General features: G+C 33.0%; 1 protein-coding gene across 2 annotated transcripts in view; it reads right to left on the minus strand.

The window, feature by feature from the left end:
* LOC134534758 (zinc finger CCCH domain-containing protein 14) overlaps positions 1-9,085 on the minus strand; it is a 47,118-nt gene extending 38,033 nt beyond the window's left edge. Inside the window, exons 1-2 of one of the 2 annotated variants that reach the window (XM_063373295.1) lie at positions 8,858-9,085; positions 1,931-1,973 (exon numbers count right to left, since the gene is read on the minus strand). In XM_063373295.1, the coding sequence (XP_063229365.1) occupies positions 1,931-1,973; positions 8,858-8,896 (82 nt within the window). In that variant the 5' untranslated portion in view covers positions 8,897-9,085. The remainder of the gene's footprint in view (positions 1-1,930; positions 1,974-8,857) is intronic. The other variant, XM_063373294.1, reaches the window with a different exon arrangement.
* Positions 9,086-11,437: the final 2,352 nt, after the last annotated feature.

Below are 11,437 nucleotides of genomic sequence, written 5' to 3' on the forward strand. Positions count from 1 at the left end.
ATCCAATATCAATATGCTTGTGCCTGATGACGGGAACAATGTCAGTTTCCGAAACGTCATAACTTTTGTCATTGGAAACCTTCTTGTTCGTCAGTGTTATCACCATTGTGTTTTCCATAGTACCTACTTGTTTATCTTCATCATTGTGTTAATATGTTTGCTGCAATGTCCAGGTTTGTTGTCTGCCTGCATTCAATCTGTCTCGTCGTTGTTAGCCCACTGTGTTCGTCTGTGTTGTTATATTATTCTTCATGAATAAGTTCCTTCAACGGAATTCTTGTGCTGTCTGATATTTAGAGCTTGAATATTTTTTGTCCGTGCTGTCGTCGCTGTTTTGTCCATAATACTTGTTTAGTTTCATCGTTGGTTCCATTTGTCCGACATCAGCTGATTCAGTCTTGTTTTCTGTGAATTTTTTATCTTCATTTTTTTATTTTTGGAATTTTTGGAATTTTTCCATGACAAACAGTCCAAAACTACTATTGCGTATGCCCAAAAAACTGCATTAAATCAAAATTCCCCATTACATGAATCATTTAAAGAACATACCAAAATAACTAGTATTTTATGTTAAAGTGAACTATAATATTCTAGCGTAGTAAGAACTTTTGTGTGACTTTTGTGCTCTACATAATTCCAGTGAATGGTAATATTAAATATTACATTAACGTATTTGTACATGAGGTGATAGTTAGGTACTGTAAAATACTTATCAAAAACATTATTTTTATAATTTTTAATATCACATCCCTGTTTCTCTTATGTATACTATTATGTACGTACCACCGTTACCCGTACAGAGTTGTGTAGTTAAGGTCATATATGATGTATGTTTCATGTCCTCATTGTCCTCATTCTATGTTAATGAAAAGTTGAATAATCCACACTGGGATTTATAGTGCATTATTGTGTTGGTCAGCCATAGCCCGAAAAAATTGTACAAGTAAGGTATTAGAAATCTACACCAATCTTACAACCTAAACACGATTACTTATACTTCCTATCACACATATTTGTGAACACCAACATTTATAATATATTCATTTACATATATTACATTTATCATATCAACAATCATTATAATGGTTGCAAAATTAACATTTTAACAAAATAATTATCCCTTCCACCATTAACGCCATGATGCAATTGCACAACAACAAAACCTCCCAACCTTTCGAAACTGCATGCAATATTAAAATGGCTACTAAAACTGTAAATAGGCAACTGAAATGCAAAATCATCACTGTGAATAACACAAATAAAGTAAAAGGAACTGTAATATATATATATATAGGCCTACACTTAATAACACAGGCCTAAATTATCACACCAAAATTTATCTAACAAAAAAAACCTTTACTTCATTAATTTTTATCCTATAATAATTATTTGCAATCAGTATGTAATACTGATAAAACTACTTGCAATACAAACTTGAACTTGAAATGTCTTTTTTTTTACTATGTGGTGTAAATCAATCAACAACACATTCATTATAGTGGAAAATAACATCTGCATCAGCTAATGAACTAGTGCAAATATAGCAAAACCCTTTCACAGAATCATGAGGGATGGTTTTAAAATAAAAAGTAAATAAATAATAACCTTTTTGAATTTTTTGAATTTTATTTTGCATAAAAGGAGCACTTATTCAAAATAAAATTATTATTTTATAAATAAATTTAATTCAGTTACTTGATTCACTGAAATTTTTCAGTTGTTTGGTATTTTCTATCTAAATAACCTAAGTGAATCATTTTGTCCACGTGAAAAAATCATAGGCTAAGCTATTCTACATTAAAATTAACCATTATTTGCTTACAGATTTTCATCCTACTTATCTACCACTTTTTTAATAAAAAAAAACTGATGTTTTGTAGATAAGAAAATTTTAAGAAAATTATCAATTTGAAATTTTACGAGAACTCACCTGTATACAGTCCCAATTCTATCAGTTTTGCTTTGATGGCAGACTGAAAAAAAAAAATAAAGAAATATACTTAGTCACATATTATGCACATCAACCAATTGGGAATCTATAAAAATGCATCATATTATTCTGGAAATAACTAAAACAAGACTTTTTAATATAACAAGCTTTAATAAAATAACATAATTTGGGTAAACATACTCTAATTAATGTATCATACAGTAACAAATGGAGATAATGATTGCTGTGTATACTTGAATACAGTCAAAAGTACATTGTTTTTTAACAAATGTATAACTACATTAATGAGTGAAAAAAGTGTGTGCAAGTGTGCACGACAGAAGTGAAAATTCTTATTAGGAATTGATACAAATAAAATATTAGTATTTTTTATTTCACACGATATATTAATTGAGAATTGGAAGGATGCCAATAAGATCTCAAATGAAAAAAAAAACTGAATAGTAGACAAAAACAAGCAGCGTTACGAGAATTCCATTGCATCATTTCTACTCACCTTCTGGCCATTTCAACTAGCATATAGCATGCTACACTATGTGTGTATCACCCCCCCCCCCCCCCCCCGAACACTCCTTGCCAACTTCCCATTCGACCGCTAGGGCATGCGTTGGACTGGTGTCACCGCTGACGACTCTCCTCCTCTACCGGTTCCCCCACCACATATGCTCGAAAATTGTAGGTCCCTCAGCAAAGAAGTTTCACTTCAAAAAATTCTTCCATGTTCCACAGATGCAAGATTATCAAAACAAGACTCCTAACACAAGACCTGCCTAGATTTTGGCAGGCTCTTCACCACTTGGCAAACAACTCCGGACTTGTAAACCACTGCGATTCAAGGAAATGGGATTGAACCAGCAACCCACAATCATGTACGTGACACCTCAGTGACCAACGCCCTGGGAACCAACTCTGCACCAGCTATCTTAAATTTAATCCAAATTTAGCAGAAAACTGGCTTACAGACAACTTAGGATAACTGTAATGAATTACTGAATGCATACAGAATCTATTTTTCACACATTTCCAAACAGACAGAAATCTTATAACGCTTTTAAAGGGTGTAAACAAGACATTACATTTACCCGCCTGAATGTCACTCATTGGGTGAGTTTAGGACTGAGCGTCTGTGAAACTGTGCAGAAAGCTCAAGAATATGATTCCAGTTGAGTGAAAAATGAACTTCTGAGTTCCATGTGAGACTTCCTTTCAGAGGAGGAGGATGTTCTCGAAGGAGTGGAAACACTGCCTCTGCTGTATTTAAGGAGGCGACTGAGGTAAAGAGAAGATCAGACCCTGTCATCAGTCATCAGTTGACTATCACCATTCAACGGGAGTCGTTCATTCGAAGAAGTGTTTCCCCCCAGAGAACGTCTCCATGCTGGCCACCCAAGCAGTCTGTTGAGATGACTGCGCATCGTGGCACCCAGGGAAACGACAAGGTCGCTCATTCAGGCCAAAAAACATCAGGGCCCAGTCCGGATTAAGATAGTCCTACCTCTCTAACAAGTGGTGTGAGGCTATCAACCAATCACGCTTCAAACAATAACTCACCGGGCGAGTTAGCGAGTAAACAAGTGCCCTTTGTGAAGCGAGTAGAGAAAAGGATAAAAAAAAAAAGCTGCTGAGTACCAGATTCAACAGCAGACGAGCTGAAGATCCATGTACCGAAACATCTGCACTCTGCGAGTAAACCAGCTGAGCAAGTCTGGGGGTACGAGTTCCTCAACACAAACCGGGGAAAAAGGCTGGGTGTCTCTGGGTCATCAACCAAGAAGGCCACAGCATTTGTTCATGGTGCGAGTGAGTTCCAGTTCAACCTAGTCACTGTTCCATAAGTAAGAGGTCAGAAGTCAATAGTACCCACCAAAGGCCAGTTACTTCAACACTCAGCCCTGGAATACAGTCGTTGGCAGCGCCAGAAGAGTACAGTGGTTTGGCTTGGTGTTATAAGGCAAGTGCAACACCAGTAATTCATTCCACAATTGCCTGTGAGGGTTTAACTCGTGAACTAGAGAAATTTGGATAAATTCTGTCCTGTCTAGGCGAGTAATCATTAAATGCTGATACTGATGATACAAGTTGTGATTTGACAAGTAACTTATCAAAAAAAAATTATAAAAGACTAAAAATAAAATGACCCATGGTTTGTAAAAGATAGCAGAGCCATCACAGAAAAGAAATTTGTAGAGAATAAAACAGTAAAACGTTCTTTCTGGCTCATTTTGAGGAACAATTTAATAATTTAAATACGTATAATGTATGCGTGGTCCTATGGCATAATAAGACTGCTCTTAAAACATAATCATTAGGAGTCAGTAAAAATAATAATTTGGCATATGGTAATTAGGATATGTTGTTAATTTAATTTATTACTTGGCCAGGTTAGAATTTAACATCAAATGTGTGTCAAAGGTTAATGTTTGCAATGGTCTTGTTTCATGCCCCTGAAATTGTGGGTTCAGATCCTGTCATCGAGATGAAGAAAGCTACGAGACTTTTTCTAAATGCTGCATTTAATATGTGCCAAATAATAATGCCATTAATGAAAATGAGTATTAGTCACTAACACAGTAGACCCCTGTCTATTCTTAAGACAATGTCGTTGTGGTCTCCACAATGGTACCACATTAAATAAAAAAAACTGATACCTCACCCAGTGCACGCTAACAAACCAACACACATTGAAAACCTGACAGGGGATATTTTTTTTGAACTTATACATTATCATTAAGGTAAAATAAATTAAATATTATTTTCTTAATTGCTATAATTACTTCTAATACCTACATACCACTTAGTTAATCATACCCCCTACCTAATTAATCAATTAACATTTCAGTAACTTTACAGAAGAATCAAAAAACTATTTTTAAGTATATAGTGGTATTTAATGTAATGCATTTTTATTTTAAAACATTTTGAATATTATTTTTTACTATAAAGCAAGGGTAACCAACTACACTCCTATTATCTCAGCATAGAGCCCATAGATGGAGCCTACTGTAGCGATGTCTGCTTTGTGTATTTAGACAGTTCCATTTTTGTGTAATGGTGCTGCTATCTCTTTGATTTTTGCTGTAAAAATTGTCAGTGGATGCAAAATGTCCACTAGAATGTGTTGGAACCAAAAAGTCAATTTCATTAAAATTTGTCCTTTGTTTATTAATATAAAAATAAAACATACAAACACAATATAAATGATAGTATGTGTGCATACATAAATAATTACAGCCCGTGAGTTAGGTTATGGTTGTATCCCAAAAATCCAGTGCTTATTTGCTACCTTACATGAACATCTTGGAATACCACTCTAAGAAAAATAAAAGTATTCTCTTTCTAAAGAAAGATGGTAATTTTTGTAGGTGTATTTGAAAACATAATTATAGCTACTAAATGAATCAGAACAAAACCTAAGTATCAACAGACTTAATTGTTCTGACCTTTGTAGTGCCTTGTCAGGACTGATTCACTAGGTATGGCAGTTGTAGTAATGAGACTTGGATTTAATCCAAATTCCATGACTAGCATTCTACAACACTGCAAATTATCCTACGACTCCCATTAAGACCTTACAACTACGACCTACAACTAATTTTAAAACTAGCTTAGCAATGCTTGAAAAAATCTGTCCCTCAATACACCATGTTTGCAGTATCCGAATACACCTGAAGTATATATACCTACTTATACATAATTGTCTCCAGGAGTGAAATCACAAAGACTGTCTGAACTGTAAGTGAAGTATGCACGTAATTTAATCTGTGTACTTTTTGCATACTAGAAGTTAAAGAAACATCACAAATTAAAAAAAAACTGTAGGTTATATTTTATATAACATTTAAGTAATTTAAAGACTTGTAAAATCATTTTCATTTTATTAATAAATTAGACTGGTATTAATAAATAAATAAAAAAATTAATATTTAAACACGTTAATAAGAAAGTTTCATTAAATAAATACAAATATACTCCGATTGTAACTACAAAATAAAGGGAAACGTAGAATCATAAAGTAAACTGCCATAAATTTGTGATGCAGTTTATAAACTATGCAAGGAATGTAAGAATGCAGAATGTCCAAGAACAAAGTTTTAAAATACCCATTTATAAATTACGCACAGCGCAAAAACACAACATAAACATCTCCCAACTTTCAACTCCTTGCATTTTGGTTTGTGTTTCTGCCTTATATATTTAAAGTGAAGTGTACTGAAAACTTTAAAAGACTCAGATGTTATGTGTTAGAAGGCCACAATTTTTTTATTACATACATCATGTTTTCACTTGTTAAAATGTTGTACAGTGAAAGCAAATAACCTTACGAATTCAAATATTGACAATTTCATATATTTTCATGATACATATGAATCATCAAAATAAGTGTAGGGGAAGAAGTTGGTTTATACTGTTTTACAATTTCGAGTTGTAAGATAGGTGATGTTTTGCGACTTGTGCTGTCTAAAGGATCATGATATACTTGCATTTATTGCTTATGTTGACACATTGCGTCCCTTGAGTAGGTTATAAACGTGGCCTAATGAAGTGTTACTTATTTAAGTTAAAAACTGTGTTTATGATATAATTTATTGGATCAAGTTTTCGTCTCGATATCCATAAGCAGTGCGTGTGTATTTTTGGTTGAAAAAATGTAGTTGGAAAGATATGAAGTCACTCAAGTTGGCCAATGATAACATACTTGAATGGAAGAATGATGGTAATTATAGTATGTAATAACACGAAAATAAATACGAATGATAGTGTAAGTATTGGGGGAAAAAATAGCTGTTTTGGTATATGAGTAGGAATGAAAAAATAAATACTGAATACAATTGTAACATAAAATAAGTGGTGTGTTATAACTTTATAATATGTAAGTTTAATGAAGTAGTACGATTTTTATTGGATATTTGTGGTATTGAGTGTAGCAGTCACTAGAGAAATGAAAATATGTGTTTATTTTGAATTAATTTAAGGGGGTGCCTGTCATTTCAGGTCAAGATTTTATATTTACAGTAATTACAGATAAACTTGTAGACTTTTTTAATTGCTTAACTTTCACGAAATGAAAAATATATACAACGTATACTTTTTCATAATTAGCTGCCAAAGTTACATTTTTAATGTTTTTGGGTTGTACAAATAAGGAGAATTTAATTTATTGCAGAACTGAAACTTTTTAGGTTTAACTGCAGTGCCACTGGCTACTTCAAGAATTGGTTTGAATTTCTTTTAAAAAATATTAATTAATTTTACCTGGCATTTCAAAATTCTCAAATTTGTTACGATTTTGACAGCGAAGAAACATGAAATGAGTTTTTGTGATAGAAATGCAAACCATATCATGAAGTAACCAGTGGCATTGCAGTTAAACCTAAAAAGTTTCAGTTCTGAAATAAATTAAATTCTACTTATTTGTACAACCCAAAAACATTCAAAATGTAACTTTTGCAGCTAATTATGCAAAAAGTATGCGCTGTATATATTTTTCATTTCGTGAAAGTTAAACAATGGAAAAAGTCTAAAAGTTGATAAGTGATTAATATATATATAAAATCATGACCTGATATGGGAGGCACCCCCTTATGGTCTAAATAATGAATGAGTGATTGAGACTGTAATAGTGACGAAGGAAGGCAAAATAAATTTTTGTATTAATCACAATATTGAATGAATTCAATGGCGGAATGGCTAGTATTTTTGGCAAAAAAATTATATATGCAAGATTAGTGTTGAAAGTACATAAATTAATAATGCCATAAAGACAGGAAATGTAAGTGGTTTTTTATGGATTTCAACTTTTTGTGATGTGTATTAATGTTTTGTGTGAATTTCATTTGCTGTATTAGGTGTGAAATAATGGTTTTCTTTGGTAGGTTAATCATTAGATTTATTACGTAATGTAAAAAAAAAAGTATAATTTTCCTAGGGTAGGTTAGTTTTACATCAGAAGTAATAATAAAGGCTAAATAATTTTTTTTATAATTTACCTAATGATATGGAAGGATATTGATGGTCACCTGCAAGGCTGTGCTGAAGTTATTACGACTTGTATGTTCTTGTCATACAAGCACTAGAATAGGACTTTTGGATGGGGAATATTCATATGCTTGTTTAGCACACGAGTAAATGATATTAGGATATAGATCACAATATATCTTCAATATTGTGTTCTATTCTAGAAAAGATAGGGTTCAGGTCTTCTTTACCATAACCGAGAAGTTTAAATATGGTTAAAAATAATAAACAATTAAATTATATAAATTTGGCATCACCAAATAAATTAAACTGTAGTTATAGTATACTTTACGATAACCAGGATATAAAAATCATATTTTAAATTTATAAATCAATAAATAATGTGGTAGGTACTGCGAACAATTCCAAACTGGAAAGAATTGTAGTGTATAATAAAATCATTTTCTATACTAGATAAGTATAGCTTTTGTATATAATGTGATAACCTAAGTCAGTTTCATAAAAACATATTTCGAGCAAAAGCCGCATGTGAATATTCCCGCGCTTCTCCCGTAAGTATATAGGGATGGTAATGACGCCAGTGTCACCATGTTAGAAATGTAATCAATATTATGGTATCGTTTGTAAACAACTCCCCTTTCGGATTCGTCAAGTACGCTACAAGGGCATGTGAAGTAAGGTCGCAATTACCCTGCGTGATTAGAAATTGGGCACGACTAATTAATTTTGTCCGAATACTAACAAGGATGACGGGAGGGCGTTATACAGGCGTAATTAAACGAAAACCAATAACGGCCCAAATCGAACTCTCACAAAGTCGTAATCTATAAATACTTAATGACACTTCAGTTTGAATATAGCCTTTTCAAAACGAAATATAATTAGATAGGTACAGCAAAACATTAGGCCTGCATAACACAACCGCTATACCTTGATTTTTAAGCTCACGTCTGTGGCGATAGTTTCCATTGTAGAGAACTTGAATCGCCACCATATATATAGCTTTTTTAACACAATTACTCCGCACAACGAACATTAATACGCATGTTTAAGTTAGTTCTTTTTTTCCTTTAATTTGTATTAACAAACCACAACTTTACATGTTTTTCGGCATCATTACACGAGCCATAGAGACAACACAATGACAAGAGACATTGTGACATGTAAACTTTTCGTTAAGGAAAACAATTTTTTTTTAAATTAATTTTTTTGTTTCCGGATTTTTTCAAATACTGTAATCAATTTCATTTTTCTTTACAAATGTATTTTTTCAAACAGTCCAAATTTACACCCATGCCTTATTCGTAACTCGAACTAAAAACCACTTGCACCGAAAACCAGTTTGCAACCCACACAACTTCGGAGGTCGTTTAAAGAAGAGAATTAACAAATAAAAGTAATATACACGAGGAATTTATTTTTTCCGTCTTCCTCTGAAGTCATAGGACTCTGAGCAGTAATCAAAGACCAGGGGCGCGGTTACACCTGGGTTACACGGGAGTCTGAACTACTTCAGGTGAACATGTTCAGCTGTTGAGTGCGGTTACACACAGTCTGAACATGTTTCGTTCGAGGCCATTTCCGACTTAACTTAAACAGGATGGCAAAGTAGTTCAGATCGAAATATCTTCTACATTAGATTCTGATTGGCTGTTTAAGGTGGGTTTATGATTGAAAATTAAAAATTAAGAATTAAGACTTAGTCGTGTACTTACCATATGACTCTATGTAAACTAGTGGAATGGTTTATGATTGTCGTGTGTAAATTTTGACGGGTGGTGTGCGAACCATATGATGACTTAAGACTTAACAGAAATGGTTATATTTAATATTTTTCGTTAAGACTTAAGGGAAGCGACCAATCACAACAAACCGGAACCTTTCAACCGGAAGTTAATGTCTTATTATTGGACCGAGCGAGGCAGTATTTTGGGTTAGAATTCGTATATTTGTAAATTGTAATCATCATCCATTTTGAAAAATAGATATCCCATTTGTCAATAACCTATTTCAAACATGCTTCTCCAATTCGAACAATGGCCGACCATGTGTTTTGTGCTGTGATTGGTTAGAATTAACGACTTCTATGTCAATCATAAACGAGAAAATGTAGTTTTGACTTAATCGTGAGCTTGATGTTAAGTTATAATTTTTAAGGAAATCAATTGTAAACCCAGCTTTAGAATATAAACAGTCCTTTGCAGAAATTCAAGATGGAAAGTGTTCCTGGCACAAGTTCGAGTAATATTTTACCGAATGGAACAAAAAAAATTAACAGGTAATTATATATATTTTTTTAATTGATCCTGACATTAATTTTCTTAAAACTGGGATAGGTACTCTCGCTCAAAAATAATAAAAATTAAGTTTATAAAATATACTGTGCATGTTGACTGAATTCCCGATTTGTAAAAAAATATTGAGCGATATGAAAACACTGTACTGCAACATGTTATTTGTTTTGACAGATTAATTATTATTATTTATTATTTATTTATTTTGTTTGCTCTATGTCTAAAATGTTATTTATTTTCAGAAACGGTAAATTATTTTTATGTATATCTATGAGAAAGTGACTCTACGGACTTTTCGGACAATTTGAATGTATGTATTGTTGAGACCCGTCTAGGGACTAATTGAAATATAAGACGGTAAACGGTAAAGTTAACGCCGTTATTTTGTAATTTAAATTATTGTTTTAATAACTAATTTTTGATTTAAATTTTGTAATCCGCGCTATTGTTGCGTGCGGATTTCACGTTTTATTAAGTAATGTAAGTAACTGATTTTGGTTTTCGGCCAATCACAGGACGCCATTTGAAAGTTAAGTTAACTGGCTTAATTTAAGAAGCTAGGAAAGAAAGTTCTATAATGGCCAGCTAAGGAAGCTGAAGCTTGAGACGTCGACGAGAATAAATCCTACTATTTAGCTAATTAGCGGTAGGCATCCCGGATCGAGGATGAGTAATTATGTAATCTAGGGAGTCTAGATCACAAGTTAGGCTTTTTATCTAAAAAGATAAAGAGCCTAGGAGTGTAAAACGTGAGTAATTAAAAATGCCAAAAATTTGTTTCTTCCACATATGCACACAACCAGGGGCGGGATTTCAGCATTTTTATTGGGGGGAGCAACGGAAAAATGAAGTAACACCAACCCAGCGAATAAAGCGGGGGGTCCGGGGGCCCTCCCCCGGAAAAATTTTGAATTCAAGGTGCAAAATGGTGCTATTTAAGCAGTTTTCGGCCGCGTTGATGTAGAAGTTACTGTGGGGGAAAAGAGAGGGATTTAATCTCAATAAAAAAACATGATTTTAACACTGACTCCCATTATAATATATGTAGCCTTATTAATACGAAGGTTTTTTCTTACAGAAAATATAGTATAGTGACATAAGTAACAAAAAATGTAGTCATTTTACTGTAAAAAACACACAATTTCAGTTAAGTTTTTCTACTTTTTCTCATTCACTGAAAATGTAATCTTCGCTTTCGAATTGAATTAAAAGCAGT

This window comes from Bacillus rossius, chromosome 8 (assembly GCF_032445375.1).
Source record: "Bacillus rossius redtenbacheri isolate Brsri chromosome 8, Brsri_v3, whole genome shotgun sequence".
Lineage (NCBI taxonomy): Eukaryota > Metazoa > Arthropoda > Insecta > Phasmatodea > Bacillidae > Bacillus > Bacillus rossius.